The sequence below is a fragment of the Vulpes lagopus genome, chromosome 3, assembly GCF_018345385.1.
Source record: "Vulpes lagopus strain Blue_001 chromosome 3, ASM1834538v1, whole genome shotgun sequence".
NCBI classification, from domain to species: Eukaryota; Metazoa; Chordata; class Mammalia; order Carnivora; family Canidae; genus Vulpes; species Vulpes lagopus.
The window spans coordinates 61,570,898-61,589,120 of NC_054826.1; the positions used below are offsets into that span (position 1 = coordinate 61,570,898).

Below are 18,223 nucleotides of genomic sequence, written 5' to 3' on the forward strand. Positions count from 1 at the left end.
TTTGTAAGCCATTCAGTCCAATTTGCTTTAGGTTTTGAAAGGGCTGAACCTTAAGTAAGTGGGTAGACCAGGAGGTGTAGTGAAGCCTTCTCAGCCTCAACAGCTTGCTCGGATGATCGTAAAATCATCAACATCCCTAAGGACTGCTACCCAGGGGCCTTCCTGAAGCCAGTTCAAATGGATAAAGAGAAAGCTGGACCCTTGGACATAGAGTCCTACCACAACCGGGAGAAGTTTCAAATTCCGTATGAATATTACAGGTTGTGACCCGGAACCTTATAATAAGTGCCCAGTAAATCTTTTGAAATAACTTGAACTTAAATATTTTCAGACCTTTCATCATGTTATCAATTATCTTTACTCCCTTGGCTTATCTTTAAAAAGGATCCAAGAGTGCCTCTAGGTGCTTCCCTATGCTGCTGTGCCATTGGCGCTCTCTCGAGCTAGGCTCAGGGCTCCTGAGGAGGGGGTAGCCTTAGAAGTCCGGTGAGACGGAGGTACAGACTGTGCCTCCCGCCAGCATTGTCAAGATCTCAGATGACCAGAAAAAACCTTTGACTGGCTCTTCTTCAGCATGGGAAAAGCCTAAAGGTGTGTGCATCCCAACAGAGACAATTAAATCAACCTGACAGGTTCCTATAGCAACAGGCTCCTGAAGGATAAAGAGGGAAGTATGGAAACTTCAGGGCAAGACAGGGTAAAAATCAGTGTCTCAGCCAGCTTCTTTAACCCATCCCTGCTTTGTCATAACACAACGAAGAAGCAGCTGTGGGCACCTGTCACTAAGCCGGTGGCCTGTCTCCCACCAGGAGATGGCACCTATTGTAAAGGGAGGTGAGAGGGATTATCCCCTGCCACCCGAAAGGAAAGAGTGAAGAGTCTGTCCTTGGGGTGTCAGCTGGGCAAAGGCCCCAGAAAAGGCCCAGAGCGGGGGGGGGGCAGTTTGTCCAGCGAATGGCAGCATTAGACTTTCGGTTAAAAGAGGCAAATCGAGTCATGATGGACGATTGCAAATAAGTGTCAGCTTTCATAAATGGAAGCTGCTTTGGTTCTGGTGCGAACGGTTTTTATGTCTAAGAAATAGCCGTCCATTGCCCACGGAGGGGAAAGACGGCAGTATGCATGGGTGGGGTCCCCCTAGGGGCCTTGAGGTCTGCTGCGCAGAGGGCCAATGCCAGACTGTGTCCCAGAAAGGTGAGCTGGGAAAGCAGACAGCGTTACCTTTGCAGGCTCCAGCTCCTGGTTGGGGCTTCCTGTCCTCATCCGTTGTCTCTCCAAATGGAACCTTCATTCTCTAAACCTCAGCTTGTGGGACAGCAGGAGGAGGGCCAATTATTCCAAATACCATTGCTGTATTCTCGCCTCTCCTTTAATGCACTCTTCTCTGGGGAGCAGTTCGGTGAAAAGGCTGAATCCCACAGTACTGACAAGCCGCAGAGCCAGCGGAGAGGCTCAGTTTTCACAGCGCAGCCTGTTTCCCTGCTTGCAGGTGCCCAGGCAGCCAGGACAGCCCAGGTCTGGGGTCGTCCCCCCCGCCCCCCAGCCCCACTCCTCCAGGCTCCTCGTGGCTTGGGGAAGTCCTAGCTCTTATCCTGGGCCCTTCTATCTCAGGAATGGAAGTAGCGATGGAAGACGCAGAGGGCCCATGGGTGGGGTAGGGCACCTGTTGAGCACAAAGCCGTTATCTATATCTGTATCTGTAAGGATACAGGCCCCACAGCAGGGTAGCCACCCTGGACCCCTCAGAAAGAATGCAGGGCCACCCCTTTCTCTCCTTTCCTTCCAATGCAGATAACCCAAGCAAATCCTCCTGGGTCGTCTCTAATGCCGAGCTCCCCGTTCTGCAGGCCAGCACCCCGGTTTATGTTCCTTAGATCTCAGTGTGCAGCCACACGTAGCCCTCGGGTACGGAGAGTGCTCGTGTAAATGCTAAGGTCACAGGACAGGCTAACACCCAGCGCTTCCTTAGTGCCAGACTCCTGCCAGCACTTTACCTACTCATTCAGTCCTCACCCCAGCTCTGCCGAATGGGGCAGCTCGCACCTCTGTTCCAAGGAATCTGCAGGACAGATTTGTTCAGAGCCACCGGCCAGAAAGTGGCAGAGTGGCTTTTGAAAGTGCGGGCACTTCCGCACCTGGGTCTGGGCCTGTGCTGAGCACTGCACCTACTCGAGCACCTTCCCTCCAGGTGACAGCGGGAGGAAGATCTGCCCACGAGCCCATTTGACAGAAGATCCGTAGCTGCGATTGGTTAGGTAGTGGCCTGCTGGGAGCCAGCCGCCACCAGGCGAGTCCCCAGATCCACCTCCCCCTCCCGGCTGCTGCCCCCATTGGCAGCCCCCAGCTCCTTGTGTGCTGGTGCCGCACAGCTTGGGGCCTGGCCAGGCTCCATCCGTGCCCCCTGCCCCTCCGGGCAGTGCCAGGTCCCTCAGAGGCATCTTGGGCTCCACGTCCAGGTTGCATCTCGCCCTACCAGTCACTTGCCAGAGACCACAAAGCCTCCCCTCCCGAATCCAGGGGGTCGCACACGACCCCTGTTGGGGCTGTTTTCCTCTGGCGGCGAGGAGGCCCGCACAGCCAGATCCACCGGCCATCCCATCTTCGGGCAAAAACGAAGCTCCTGGAAATCTCTTTCTGGCCTGTGGCATGAGGCGGGGAGACGAGATAAACTCAGGGATCTGGATTTTTTTCTGGACCACTTCAGCATCCATTTGAATCCCTTCCCTGAGTGTTCTTCCTCATGGCCCATGGGGTGGCCTCCCATTGGCCCAGTTTCTTCTTTGGAAGGCGAGATTCATAAACCCAAGTGTCTTCATCATACCCCGCACACTCTCTGTTGAAACAAGTGGCTGACGACCGTTAAAGTGTGCGTTCCTCTGATGGCCTTTGGGAGAATCTCTTCGTGAAATACCTCTGCCCCTGGATATTTTACCGGAGTGCTCAGAGCATTAACATATTTCCACATCCTCGACATCCTACCCAACCAAGTCTCCAACAACATATATATTCATATCTGACCAGGCGCCCAAATTAAAAAGCCTGTTTCTCAGGCATAACGAGAACCTCAGCTCATCACCAGGATGTGCTTGAACACAGCTCCTTCTTGTGTGGAGCTGAATGGCCAAGACACAGGTGCTACTCTGCATAGATTTTCTTCTATGGCAAGAAGTGTAGAAGGAAAGAGAGAATGAAGCTTAAACGGGGAAATAATGCTCTCTTTCTTAGCGACAGCAGAAGGAAATTGATATTCTCTCTGCTGTGAAAGGTCAAAATGCCAACTTCGAATTGAACTGTAAAGACTAAATTCTGAACAATTATTCTCTGCAGCAGTTGTAAAAATTTCAGCAAATTGCAGCTGTCTTAGGTCTTTCGCCCAAAAGACCTACCCGTTTCCATCAGCGGAGTTCAGTTTCCTTTCCAACCTGGCATGTCCAACCTAGCACTAAATCCCTTTGCACAATCAGTCCCCACAGGGGCACAGCCAAAACCCAGGGCAGCTAAGGCAAACAGCACAGACGCCTGGTTCAGCTCTTCTGAAAATCATCCTTACACATAAACCATTGGAAAAAGTCGTAGTTTGAAATTGTTTCAGCGGCCTGGCAATGCTTTTAAAACATGATAACCATCACACGCTACTCCTCTCTGAAAGGTTAGTTTAATCGTAGATCACAAAAAATTGGTTTCCACAAATGCATAATGGTTCATCTATGTCACACTTGAACTAAATGGTTTTTTAAATGGAGCTGAAATTATTTTGATGTGTACACAGTCCTGGATTTCTATACAACCTTTTTTAACCAGTCCATCAGGAACCTTGCCTCTAAAGCCTCATTAATAATTCAGATGTGCTGATGACTTTAAAAGATCTATGGAATTGAAGCTTAGGAAAAAAAAAAAAAACTCCGCTTGACAAAAAGATAAATGAATGTAGAAAGAAGCTGTACGAGTCTGGCAAGCTGTAGATCATCTCAGAACAGATTGTAACTTTATCATTCTGTCAGGGGGAATAATTTAAAGCACTTAATCAGTTAGCTTCACTGTGAGGATGTAGCATTATGAATTCCTATCGTCCAATCTGTTCAAATCAAAGTGAACTTAATTATAATAGGTGAGAGAGCCAGAGCAGGAAAAAGGGGAGTGGAGAATGATCCGAGAGACAGTAGTGTCCTGGGTGTAAACTGAGCTGCTGAACAAAGGGTAGTGGGCCAGCAGATCTCACTGAGGACACCCCAGCTCCCCCACGGTGTTTAGGCTGAGGGCTCAGACTTGACACCGCAACAGAGTACGCCTCGAGGAGACACAAGCAGAGCGGTTGTGAAGCTGATCGCAGATGCTGAATTTATAGATCATTAGCCTATCAGACAGACAGACAGACAGACACGCGCGCACGCGCGCACACACACACACACACACAAGCCAGGTGTCAAGCCAGGTGAGCAATTTTTGTTGACGTATCAGTCCAGGACCGCTGACAAGGCAGTTGTGACTTGTTCTGATAGCAGAAAAGAGGCCATTGTCTCTAGAGCAGTGGGTGTGCCTAGAAGCTTTTCTCCTTTTTCTCTCCTTTTCCTAAGCCACTAATACGATTCCCAAATTAGAATGTCCTATTTGCCCAGTCTATTCATGTCCGTATACGAGGCCGATTACCCAGAAAGTTTCAATCCTAGAAAAAAGGCAGGGGCAAGGCCTGAGCCCTATAAAATAGCACTTAAGTGCAGAGAGGATGCTAGGCCCTTTCCTTGCCCCCCTTAACTCACCCCCGCCCCCCAACACTCTGACTCAGCCTTCTCTCTCAGGCAACTCTGTATTTAGGGTGGAAATGAAATGCCAAGACTTCGTCGAGCTCCCTTGTCAACAGCTTGGGTTATGATAGTCGGTTAAGATACTGCCACTGGGAATTCTTTTCATAACTTTCTACCAACACAGAGTTTTCTTTCTTGAAATAAAAACCATCTCAAAATCGTCTTAAAATATTGGTTACTGTTCCGATTTTTAGTCTCATTGCCCAGCAAAATCTGTGGGCTTAAGACCCTCAAAAATGGCTGCAAAAAAAAAAAAAAGAAAAGAAAAGAAAAGAAAGAAAGAAAGAAAGAAACAAACAAACAAAGAAAAACAAAGAAGAGTGGTGTATTGAGATACAACCAAGTGTGTCTGTTATATATATATATATTAAAAAAGCCAAGTACAGGTTGGGAGGAGGAGATCCTGCATAAGACGCTAGATCGCTGGCTCTGTGTCAGGGACAATGTCCCTCACGTTCCACTCAAATCAGTGAACACGCAAGTCTCTCTTCAGGCACAGTGTTCACACCTAATATTTGGTATATTCAGCATCTCCTTCCCACCAAAGCTTTCCAGGCCACTAAAGGAACCCCAGAGAGCATTGCTGGAGTTCCTCTTCCAACCACTCTTTGTTTTGAGAGGTCCACCTACGGGGCTTCCAAGGCCCATGGGTGCATTGGTCATCACTTGTCACAGGCAGCAGAGCTGCCCCAGGTCCTGTGGTTCTCCCTACACTGCACTATCTCTTAGCAACTACTCACTGTCAGCTTCTATCGATTACATTTTTGCTTTTTTTTTTTTTTTTCAATGAACTTTCCAAAGGCTTTACCCTAGGACTAATTAAGCTTCTCATTTCTCCTTCTTGTTCTCTATCCGTTTTGCCCTTTAGCAGAAAAGAAATGGTTTACAGATGAACCGGATAATGCCTATCCCAGAAACATTCAAATCAAGCCCATGAGTACCCACATGGCTAACCAGATCAACCAATATAAATCCACAAGCAGCTTGATTCCACCAATCAGAGAAGTTGAAGATGAATGTTGACTCCCAGGAGACCAGAACTATTTTTTTAAAGCCTGACAAACTTCATAAATGGTGATGTGACTTTTCTTCCTCTTACATGCTGAATCACTGGTGGAAACGTTAGGATAAGCGAGAATTGCAAGAAAAATAAAGTAGACAGATCTTTCTCTTTGTCTGCCTTGAATATTGCTTCCATGTATTTTGGAAAAGAAAATGATTTCATTTATAAATGAACATACTAAAATAGTCATGTATAGCCTCTAGCATTTTAAATTATTTTTATTTATTAGAAAGAAAATATATTTTTTCTTTTTTTCTCATTGTCAGATATCTTCCCTATATCTCAACAATGCAAAATCAAAATGAGTAAGTGGCCAGACTCCTTAATGCGTATTTCTCTTCTTTTTCTCTTTTCCTTTGAGGAGAATGATGGTCACCACCACAGTTAATTGTAATGAAGGGAAATGGATTATTAAAACAATTTTACAATGGTCCGATGATGTAAACATGTATTTTAGTAAATTCATAAAAGAAGACAAAAGGGGGCAGGTGAATTTCCTGGATGGGTGTGTATTTTAGCTACATCGACACCAGCTCTTAATAAATGGAAACTTATTTATTTTCTCAGTTGAAAGTCATATTTTTGTAGTTTTAGTTTTCATTCTGTTTTTCTCACCCTTTTGTTCATATATTTAAAGGGAAGACCTTCTTGCAGCTTTTCTACAATTGCCAGATCAGGTTTATCCAGCCAACTAACGATGCCAGGAGGGTTGTGAGCACGCCTGGGACGTGAAAGTTGAGGACCAGATGCGCACAAGATACTGCTCTGTTTGTTGTTCTAATAGTGGGGACTCCTCCATGCTGTTATGCTTCTCATTTCCTATGTCCAAACCACCCATGCAAGCACAGTAATTTCAACTCTGTAAGGGTCTGGTGGACTTTTCTCCCCACTCCCCAGGTCTCAGAGCTTTTAGCCTGAAAGTTTGTAAACACCAGTGGATAGTTTCACTTAGCAATAGGATATGATAATGCATTCGTTCTTCTGAGTTTTTGTTTAAAAGCCAGAAAATTTTCACGATCAAGGAGACTACTTTTGCCCAGATTTTATTTTTTTTCAGGCTTTCCTTTAGTTGCTGGGACAAAACACACAAACTTGCTGCAATTGTGTAAAACATAATAACGACAACAGCAAAACAATGAATGCCCTCAATACAGACTATCAGAAAAGTCCTTTGAAAATGACCAGCAGTGAAATCAAATGTCTCAGCCACTTCCAACTGTGCTTAAAGATTTTTCTAGCCATCAGACACAATTACCAAGTCTCAGAGCTCTGCTGTGGCTTGCATGCTCGGTGTACAGTCGTCCCGGCAACTGTTACGTTCCAAACGATTTAGCAAATCTTTCAACTTCAAAAATGATCAATCTTTTATACAGTCATCAGGGTCTATGGAGAAGCATGGATGTGATAGTGATTTTTCTTTTCTTTGAAAATGTAAACTGTGGACACTTGAAGAAACCAAACTTACCAAAATACCCCTCAAAGTCCCATGATATCTATTCCACTAATTCTTTAGGCCATGACCCTGTGGCACTTAGTATATTAGTGCAAATCAAATCAGAGCCACGCAATGAAATCACCATGAAAACATACGTCCACTAAATACTCCAATTACCAGTGTAGGCAAAATGAGCTTCCACCTCTGTCTACTTCCTGCAGAGCCAATGTAGTTGTGCTTCCGCCTTGTAGGCGCCCTCCTGAAGTGACTTGTCAGACTGTGGTTACCCTGTTGTCACATTTTGTAGAAGTAGCTCTATAAAAGTATTGTGAATATAATGTATGTCCAATTGGATTGTTTAAAAACTAGTTATAACCAATCACTAGTCTACACAGCAGACTAAAATGACGTCAGCAGTCTATATTCAGGCTTATGAACATTTCCTGGTTTCCAACAGAAGTAAATCGGGTTTGTGGGGTGAATCCCTTGTTAGGATTTCACAACTTTCTTGAAAGCTAGGCCTTCTTCTACATAATGATTTTGCATTGGGGTCACCTTAGTACATTCACATCAATCCACGCTCTTCTTTCCTTCATGAACCCTGGTGGACTCTTCTTCACTCTTCTTCCTGATAACCATTTCCAAATTTGTTGGAACTGTTTAGTAACCTTGGCAGGCGATGGTGGCCACCTAAATGATCTTCCCTTAGATAAACAGTGTCCTGTGCCTCTCAAACCCATCTTTCCATACTAAGTCAGTCTGAAACAGAAGTATAAACTCCATGACCACCATGGCCAGAGATTTAAATCTAAACTTTTCTTTTCTCTTCTTTTCTTTTCTTTTCTTTCTTTTCTTTTTCTTTTCTCTTTCCTCCTTTCCATTTCAGTATTGTTGATAGATAACTTTTTTTTTTCTTTTGATCAAACAACTAAGATGGTTTCCTATAACAAAGTGCTACCCCCAAAACTAATTGGCAGGAATCTATTTTCCTCTATGGTAGAGGACGAAGCTCATGCTGTTTTGATAACGAATTCAATAAGAATTCAACAATAAATTGTTCTGAGACAGAAAATAAAAATAAGCTTTTTTTTTTGAGGGAGTATGCAAAATGATTGGTTGGTAGCTCCTTTGGCAAAAACTGGTGCTGGGTAAGTTAAAAGTGATGTGAGAACAAGGTTGTAAGATCACGGAAAGGCTCAAGCCAATCCTAGAGCTTCCTGATTAGTTTCTATGTGTTGATCTCTCTGGCTGGGAAAAGGTCATCATTTTACCCCACTGTGATAGACCAGTACCCATATTTCTGACTAAATTAAACTTAAACCAATGATGGTCATCATTGGTACCATCTGTCTTGAAAGACTCTGATCTCCTATCCCATTTTAGGGTTCCAGGAAAACCCTTATCCAAACTAAAGACTCTTGGGTGCTTTGGGAATCAAAGACTCATCAAGACAGTATTTAAAAATCAGAAAGCACCTATTTACAAAGATATCATCACCATCATAATCTTTCTTATTAAGAAAACTTTTACTTTTATCCAGGCAATTATATATTTCAAAATATCACCTTGAACCAATATAAAAAACTTTACATATAAATGTGACTAAGGCATGTTGGGGAACATCCAGAGCTCTTTCCTTCCAAAGCTTGGGTTACCTTATGATGTATTCAGTACAAAATTTAATTGAAGACTTAAAACAACAGAGAATTAGAACTATTCGGTTAGGGTACAAAAGGGGGGAAACTGAGAAGGCAGAAGAAAATTGGGGATTATTTTCATGCTGAAAGTCAAAGAGTGCAACTTCCTTACTGGTGGTTTAATATGAGCATTCAAGAGTTATCTGCAAATAACTAGCTATGCACTTTGAGAATGTTCCTGAAACCCTCGGAATCCCAAGGACCTCATTTGTAAATGAGAATGATTCACCTAAATGGTCCTAAGGTGCCTTTCAGATCTGGGAGGACATGAGCTAGGTTAGGAGTAGGGGCGTGGGAATAGTCATTGGAAGCAATCTTCTCCTGTGCTGGGATGATGATCCTCTTGCTGCAGCATCCAAGTGATACTCCTGAGAGTGGTGTGCAGTTTCTGTCCTGGGCCTGTGAAAGCTAGGTTCATGCCTCTGCTTTGCACTTTGGAGTCTCCGTAGGTTCAAAATGCAATTTCAAAATTCAGGTTCTCTTGGGTTACATTGGGTCAGATTTTTCTGTGTGTTCCTATGGTGTACGTCTTCATCTCAGCCCTGTCTGCCCTTTTTCTTGGCTCCAAGCTCAGTTCCAGTCAATCCCTTCATCTCTAACCCAGATCTCCACTTTTTAATATGTAGTTAGAGTCTCCTGACCCCCAGATTCCTGACATTTTTCCTCATTTTTATTTCCACAGGTGGATCTGGGCTTTAGGAAGCAACCCGTCTAACTTCTCACTTCATTTCCTGTCCTGTTTATTTGATTTCCTTTCTTCCATTAGTACACTCTTTCTCTATTACTTACATTCCTACCTAATTTTGATCTATCATTCTTCATTTTCAATGAAAACCTCAGTAAAGAAAGAAAGGAAGGAAAGAACAAACGGAGGAAGAGAGGTATGAAGAGGGAGAAAAAAAGAATACCAAACCAATTGATTTGAATGTGAGCCTACTGTTAGGAGACCAAGCAAATCCATTCAACTTGGACATAGTGTTCCATTGCAGAACCTGTCTATTATCTCTTCTGTCCCTGTGGTCTGTCTATTCTCTATCCTGTTCCTCTTTGTGGCTTTTGGAATGGTGGCAAAATAACTGTGGTCCTTCAAAGGGACTTTACTATTTAGGCCTTGACTCAGCCTCTTTAAAAAGCAAAGGGAACTGAGATTTCACTTATAACTTATCTGGCAAATTTCCTTTCTGCCCCTCCCCTACTCACTCTATGTTCCCAAAGTACATTCATTTTTCTATCCAACAGAGATGATATGGCACTTTAATCCCATGGTCATATAAAGTTGTGATACGGCCCTTTGGGTTTATTAATGAGAGAGTAGTAATTAAAAACGATTTCCAGCCAGTTTGTATGAGCATGGCCATATTGTTTTCTTAAGTGAAGCCTGCTGTAGTTGCTTGTTGCCCATGCGATACCAGTTGTTCTTTTTATTTTTTTTAATTGCCATAAAATAAGACAGTTCAGAGGATACTTTTATCCTTAATTTTATTTCCCAAGGAACTACAGAGCCTAATTGGCCATTGCTCTGGCAAGCTCACTTGGAACACATGAGGGAAACGAGCCTATGTGCCCTGACACAGCCACCTTTTAGCAGAACACCAGTTAGAGGCTGCATTATACCACACCTTCATGTGGTTAGATTGAGGGGATGAATGTTGAGTTAGACTCTCTATACCAAATCTTCCTTTTTTGCATCATTTTTTGAGAAAGGGCCTGAGACTTAAGTATGTAAAGACAAGCCAAGCCAGGAATGCATCTAGGAGCTAGGAAGAAAGAACAAAAACAAAATGATATAAGCAGCAGTTTCAAGTACCATCATCCAGGTACAAGTATGTGGTGGCAAGAGTTAGTGCTTTGGGTGGAAAAGAAGGAGAGGTTGCATTGAATTATATCTGTTGGGAAGAATACAGAGTGATATAGTGCTTGATGGGCTTTGGAGGTATTTCAATGGGAAATAGATGGCTATAGAAAAATATAGAGAATGAAGGTTTTCCAGGAAGAGGCGACTTAATGGGCCATGGCTCATTGGTGGGAATGTGATTTCAATACATAAGGCCATTTTGTCTCTGGTGACACAATCCTGTAGGGGAGCTGAAGAAATCTAAGATGAGACCTTAGGAAATAGACTGTCTTAAGAGGCAAGCCAAGAGGTTGAGACTTGATTTAGAAAGCCATGGAAAGCCACTAAAAGTTTTAAACAGAGTGATGAACACCAGTGCCTGTGCATTTTTTAGATTGAAAGTTTTGAGATGTCAGTTCCTCCTGGAAGTCATCAGGAGCGCATGTGCAAAGCTAAACGTTTTTCTTAGCAGCATGGAGTTCTCAAGGGTGCACTTTCCAAGTCTAAAATAGCATAGGAAGCACCTATCTTCCTCAGATACGTGTCATGGATCATACTTGTTATAGAAGTTTAGTTGTAAGGACTAGTGTGTGGATTAGGTGTTGGGGCAATGACTGGTTCTGGAAACCGTTCTTATGAAAGAAACAGTGACTTTGGGCCCCAAGGGAAGAACCACGTGGAGGATTGGGAAAGAAGAAAGGAAGACAGGAAGGGGAGCCAGCAAATGCGGGCACCAGAGCAATGTTGTATTAGATTCATTCAGAGTAGAAGAAGCTGAGGGCTTTCCATAAGTGAAGGCCTTGCAGGCAAAAGGAGCGCACAAGTGGATCTGGGAAGAGGCTTCCAGCAATCCCTGTGGATTTGGAAGTCAGGCCCACAGAGGTACTTGTGAAGTACGGAGTGTGACTGAGTCTTCCAAAGGAGGAAGCATAGGTCTGGAAGGCCATCTGGCCTAAAAGACTCTTAGGAGGCTACAGCCATATTTATAGGTGCTAGAAGGAACACCGTAAGTAGATACTCTTGGGATAGGAGATCTAGGTTACTCCAGAGCTAGGAAAATGTCAAGCCAGAGAGGGAAACTCTGAGAAAGAAAGGATGAGGCATTTATGAGGTTGGAGATGAAGGGTACCGGAGATGATGACTCCTCAGTAAAAGCACTCACTTGGTAAGGGCAAGGACTTTGCTTATTTGTCTTTATCCCCAGGGCCTGTCATGAGTCCTGGCTCAGGCTGGGCAATCAGTTGGCTGCAATGTGTTACTTTGGATGCCATGGGAAATGCAGGGTCGGCAGGACTTCTAGGCTACCGACACTCTTCCTGGAGAAGGATTCAAAAGAGGTGCTGGGCCTCTTCTTTCCTCTACCTGTTCATGTCACCCCATTAGTCTTCCCCTACTCACCCCCCAAACAATGCACACACTGGAAGCTTCAGTTTCAGCATTCTTAAAACAAATGTGACAATCACTTTGCTTTGGTGGCTTTTCTGGACAGGCAGCAGGAGGAGAGAGGCTTTTTTTTTGGCCCATTGAAAACAGACTCTAATTTCTAGGTAGATTTTAAGTTTAAAAAGGTTTCCTTTGGCCTGTTTATCCCCTTCTATCCCACAGAAGGACATCTGTGCTTCTTCTCCTCCACCCAGCTATTCAGTAGAACAGGGACAAACGTGACACCAAAGCTCTCCAGTGGGCCTGCCTTAGGAAGCATTACCGGGCTGGCTGTTCAGAATCATAGATGGGAAAGTACACACGGCACTGACACACGCCTGCCAGAGCAAAGCAGAGCTTTCCTCACACGGGATTCAGGGTCAATGTGAGAGGCAGCCAGCAGAGAAGGGATCCCTGCCAACAAGGTTGACAGAGCCCCACTTCCACGCTAAACCAAAGCCCTGCTGCCCCAGAGCGGCGTGTTCCCTTTCCCTTCCTTCCGCTAAGTACGGCTTGAGACACATTTGACCAGAACTGCAACATTTCAGACATAAACCAAACTCGGCCTGGAACTCCTAATTAAAAATGTTGCATTCCCAGGTGGCACAATCGCATCCTGCCTAAGACTTCTGGCCCACATCCCACCACCCAGATGCTGAAAAGAAACCTTTCCCCACTTTTACACCCAGACCTGCACTCGGTGTTTCTTCAGGGGACAAAGAAAAAAAAAGTACACTTACAGAGAGGTCAGCCTACATGTTCATGAAGGAAAAAGAGCGTGGCTTATTCATCCGTCTTTCAAACTTTTGATTGTCGGCATTCTGATTATGATTAATTACTCTGACCAGGATGGGAGGGGAGGATAAATGCTGGTGCTCTGAAATGATCTACCCAACTCTGTCATCTGTAACAACCAGTGATAACTCTCTTGTCTTGTAAAAAGGGTTTGTACATAACTTGTACATGGTTTCATTTTGTATTTTTCGCAGATTAAAAATTTATGTATTTGTGTTCTAAAACAACGGGTGTTCTTTGTGTTTCTGTAGTACTCGTGTCTTGCGGGGGCGGGGGGGGGGGCTTGAGGTGGGTGGGCGGTGGTGGTGGCAAGGTCCCTGCATCCCTGTAGGACAGCTGAGCTCTCTCTGATGAAGGCAAAGTTCACCAGAGACATGGGCTTGCCTTCCCATTGCCCTTCCAGCTCCAAGTGCAAATAGACCCCTACAGGTGCAAGGAGACTGTCAGTGGGCACTAGCTCAAGTCTACAATGGACAGTGGATGAGAGGGAGAGCTGCTGCCATTAGCTGTGGGGCCCGGGAACCCTTCAGGGCCACACCATGGCCAGAGGGACCACATGCTCCTGCAGAGGTCTCCTGCATGCAAGCCCCTAAGGACCTAGGCAGCCTTCAAACTGGCCCTTCGACAGCTGAATCCTTCTCTCCTCAGCCACCTGCTCCCAAGCTGGCTACACCTTTTGACATCTGCACCGTGAAGTGATGTTCATTCCTCCTGCATTTCGATGATCCAAGCCCAGGACAACCTCCTGAAGTTTTGACTCATCTTGCCCGCACTCACCCCCAATAGGGCAGTAGACGGAACTTTGTCTCAAGATAGAAGAGACCTCTTAAAAATTAGCACTGTGGTTTCAGGGCCATGATTTAAATCTTCTTCAGAATCCTGTGAGTTTGAACTCATTGAGAGAGGCTGGACTCCCAAGGTTAAGGCTGATCTAACTGGAGAAAGGGAAGGAGCTGAAGAGCCATCCAAATTATATCCACTTATGTATATCACGTATCGGCACTTAATGTATTCTAGGGATTATTTCATTGTTCATCAGTCAAATATCTACCAGTATGTACTAGTATGTTCACATTCCTCTACTGGGAGCTGGGGATACAACAGTGAGTAACACCATGATCCTGGTCTCCAGTCTGGGAAGGTGTGGAATCAACAGATAAATAGGCAATAATCCTGTATTAAAAATTGATCAAGAGGGGTAAGCACGATATGCCATTGGGAACACATAAGAGGCACTCAGCCATTTGAAAAACAATCTACCAGTGGATTGCTACTTTCAAAACCAAATTCCTGTTCCACCTAAGCCAACACCAACCTAAACCAGAACTCATTCATGGGGTCAGGAAGAGCAGGTTTACCTATTAGCATGTGCCAATTCCTGCCAGTCTTTGCGCTTCGGTTTCTAGACTTGCCTTCTCCAATATTTGCTAACAAATCTGAATGTTGTTGGGAAGAGTGTAATTGCAGAGCATATGGTCCCCATTAGTTAGGCAAACTCCACTGCCAAATTCGGCTCCAAGGAAGGAGTCTGCATAAAAGATGAAGTATTAGGAAAAGATCGACAGTGACAGAGAAAGCAAATAAAAGCGATGAGACAGTGAGTTACAAAATAGCGGGCTCGGCACACGCAGCACAATGAACGTGAAACATATTTTTCTATTTGTTGCAAAAACAATATATGTGAATTTGTGCTAAAATCTCCCTGTAGCAAAAATCAAAGTAGACCATTCACCAGAATCAATGTTAACTGCTTTGCAATGTCAGATAAGATAGATTCTGGCTGGGAGAAAAACTGGGGGGAACAGAACAGACAGTGGGCAAAAGAAATAAAGCATGAACGATATCAAAATGTAAATACAAGCATAGGCACTATTTTAAATGTTAATGGACCGGGCCTTTGAGAGAAGAAACAGGATCTCATGCTTACTAACCTTTCACAGTCAGAGAGTCTGAAACGTAAGCTAAAAATCAGAGATAATAGGTCCCCCAAGACCTGGAAAAGATGTCTGGGCAAGGTGGGAGTGGGGGGTGTCGTTGCACTGAAGGCAGTTTCCCTGCCCGGTCCAGCGTCTGCCCATGACAGAGGAAGCAGGGCAGTGTCTGTGCCCACACCCACCCTGGCGGCATGGCCTGCCCTTTGCAAACTGCTGACGTGGGCCTTTTGTACCCTGCCCACCTCATGCTCCTTGGTTTTCTATATATTCCAGTTATTTCACCCTTACTTAATTTGACAGATTTTCTTAAGAGCTATTTACTGTAATCCGGTCTTTCAAAAATAACCAACTCTATAGCAGCGACAAGGTCTTAAGTCCTTGTTTCTTTGGTTAGCGTACTATTTACTTAAATTGCCTACTGCGGGGACAAGTACAGACATTTAAACCAGCTTGGGACTGCTGGTCACTAGGCTGGTGGAAGCACAAGGAGACCAGCAGAGTAAGGAGCAGGCATAGATGTCAGTGCACCACAGGAAGCAGTGAGCGTGTTCCCAGAGCGACGGAGAGAGAGGATCAGTTAACCCAGCAAGTGGATGAGTCGTGCTTGATTACGGGGCCTCCTAACAGAAACGCCTGTAAGTGTCTATCAATGAGGGATGCGTTAAGGGAATTTATTCATCCATTCGGTGGAGTACTAGGCATCCAAGAAGAAGGACGAGGTAGATTTATATAGGTATATTGGGGTTGGCAAATTCGTCTCTGAGCCCACATGCAACCTACTGCCTATACTGTAAATAAAGTTTTATTGAAACACAACTATGTCCATTCATTACATATTATCTTTAGCTGATTTCCTGCTGAAACAGCTGTGGTGAGTAATGACAAGAGACTGGATAGTATAGAAAGCCTAAAATATTTATGATCTTACCTTTTACAGAAAAAGTTTGCTGACTCCTAGCCTATATAGCACACAGAGAAAAAATACAATGTATATTAGGATCCTATTTCTGTTAAATGAATAGGCATGCTTAGATTCATTAAAATTTGTCAAACAAAAACAGTAATTGTCAAGGTAGGGCGGGAGTGGAGGGGAAATATTACAAGATGTATGAGAAACTTTTGCTTTCACTTTACATGCCTGTTTTGTTTAGGTTTATGTAGGTTAGGCATGCATAATTATCATCAGAAAAATGATCCTTAGGATCCTTCTTTCTAGGAAAAAATAAATAATGAAGGACCTAAGGTCACAAAGGATGTAAGTCACTGTACCAGAATGGGAATGAAGTTCTGCTCATTCTGCTCTTTGATATGAGTGTTTTTAAGTGATTTAGTTATTTATAGGAATGTCTTTCTTGGGATCCCTGGGTGGCACAGAGGTTTGGCGCCTGCCTTTGGCCCAGGGCGTGATCCTGGAGACCTGGGATCGAGTCCCACATCAGGCTCCCAGTGCATGGAGCCTGCTTCTCCCTCTGCCTGTGTCTCTGCCTCTCTCATTCTCTGTGTGACTATCATAAATAAATAAAAATTTTAAAAAAAGGAATGTCTTTCTAGGGCTCTGCATCTCACTGTTCCTCATTTCTAAGTGTCCTGTGTACAGCGGGCAAGCGTGAGACTCGGACATTTTCTCTGCTGCTCTGAGTTTGTCACAAGTGTTGAGCTCTCGACCTGCCCAGCTAGCAAGCATGCGTTTTCTCCCACCTTGCTTGTCCAGCACCAGCACAGTGCCCTCTGCACACTAGCAGGAAGAGCTGCAGGACCAGGCTCCTCAAGTCCAGCTCCAAGGCTGCCCTTCTTCATAGTCCTCAACTGGGCAGCACCAGTCTGGATCATGGGCTTTTACTGTTGCACAGTCTTCTTTAATCCAGGCATCTTCCCAAGAAAAGATAATGCTTTTCAGGCCTCTTTTATCCATTAATTAATGAAAATGAGAAGTAACTCAATTATACTAGAACATGCATACTTGTCACACACATTTTAAAGATAAGAGATAGGTAAACAGTGCAAATAGTCCTCTCACCTGGTCTATCTAGTGACCCAGCTCCTCCTTGCAGACAATCATATTTAATAGTTTCTTCTTTATCCTTCTAGAAATAGTTCACACATGTATGAGCATATTCCGAACATAGCATGCTTTATACATATACTTTATATACCTTCTGTGTAGCTTTTTAAAAGGAATATAACATATAGGTTGTTTTTTATCTGTCCATCAGTCTTTCCTGGGCTATCCAGTAGTCTGTACAAGGAGTAATTTATATAAACTTTCTCCTACCCACGAGCATTTAGGTTGTTTCCAATGTCTTTTATTTCCACTACCCCCCCGCCCGCCGCCTCTGTGAACAATCTGTGTACATATCTTTGTGCACAGATATAACAGTGGGATAAATTCCTAGAACTGGAATTGCTCTGTCATTTCTGAAAATATTTTAACTGCATTTGATATTGCCAAATTATTCCCTAAAGAGGATGCCTTAAATCATATCCTATCACCCATCACTGAGTCCCTGGTTTTCCATATCTTTTTCAATTGGGATGTTACATTAACCAGGGTACTCTTGACTGTAAGTAACAGAGTGCCCCACTAAAGGTGGCTAAGACATTACATGGTTACCATCTGATAAAATTCACAGTCCAGAGGAGAGTTTGGTCACAGGTTGGTAGATGTCATTTTACTGAGACTCTGGGTGTTTTCCCTTTTGTGCCCTACTGCCTCAGCGTACTGAAGGCCACTGTGCTCTCAGTCTGATGGGACTCATCCTATAATAGAGGAAATCTTTTCTAGAGGCACCCTGGACACTGCCCTTCAGATCCCACCGGCCAGGATGGGATCCCATGGCCACACTCAGAATGATAACCAGAAAAGGGCTGATAGTTATGTGTTTGACTTAGAGTTTCATGGCTAAACAGTCGCACTTCATCCATGGACTTCTTGGAACAATATACCAGTTAGTGATGATCAGAATTAAATATACCATCTTTGTCTTTTGACAAATAGATTTATGATGTTATACATGATATTTTCTCTTTGATATGAGTGTTTTTAAGTGATTTAGTTATTTATAGGAATGCCTTTTAAATACTGTGTCAGTTAAAATACCTTTCCCAATCAGCGAACTACTTTTCATGTCTGGTATATTTTCTTCTATTACTTTTTCTTCTTACTCCTTCTTACATACGTACTTATATTTTATTGCAATAAAAACACTTAATATGAGATCTATCTTCTTAACAGATTTCTAAG

General features: G+C 43.9%; 1 protein-coding gene across 16 annotated transcripts in view; it reads left to right on the plus strand.

Moving 5' to 3' along the window:
• The window catches only part of KCNMA1 (potassium calcium-activated channel subfamily M alpha 1), a 718,693-nt gene extending 705,421 nt beyond the window's left edge, over positions 1 to 13,272 (plus strand). For 6 of the 16 annotated variants that reach the window (XM_041748740.1, XM_041748743.1, XM_041748746.1 and 3 more), the window contains one exon: positions 5,671 to 5,826. In XM_041748740.1, the coding sequence (XP_041604674.1) occupies positions 5,671 to 5,695 (25 nt within the window). In that variant the 3' untranslated portion in view covers positions 5,696 to 5,826. Of the gene's footprint in view, positions 1 to 5,670 lie in introns of all 16 variants that reach the window. The other 10 variants (XM_041748741.1, XM_041748744.1, XM_041748747.1 and 7 more) reach the window with 3 other exon arrangements.
• The last annotated feature ends 4,951 nt before the right edge of the window (positions 13,273 to 18,223 follow it).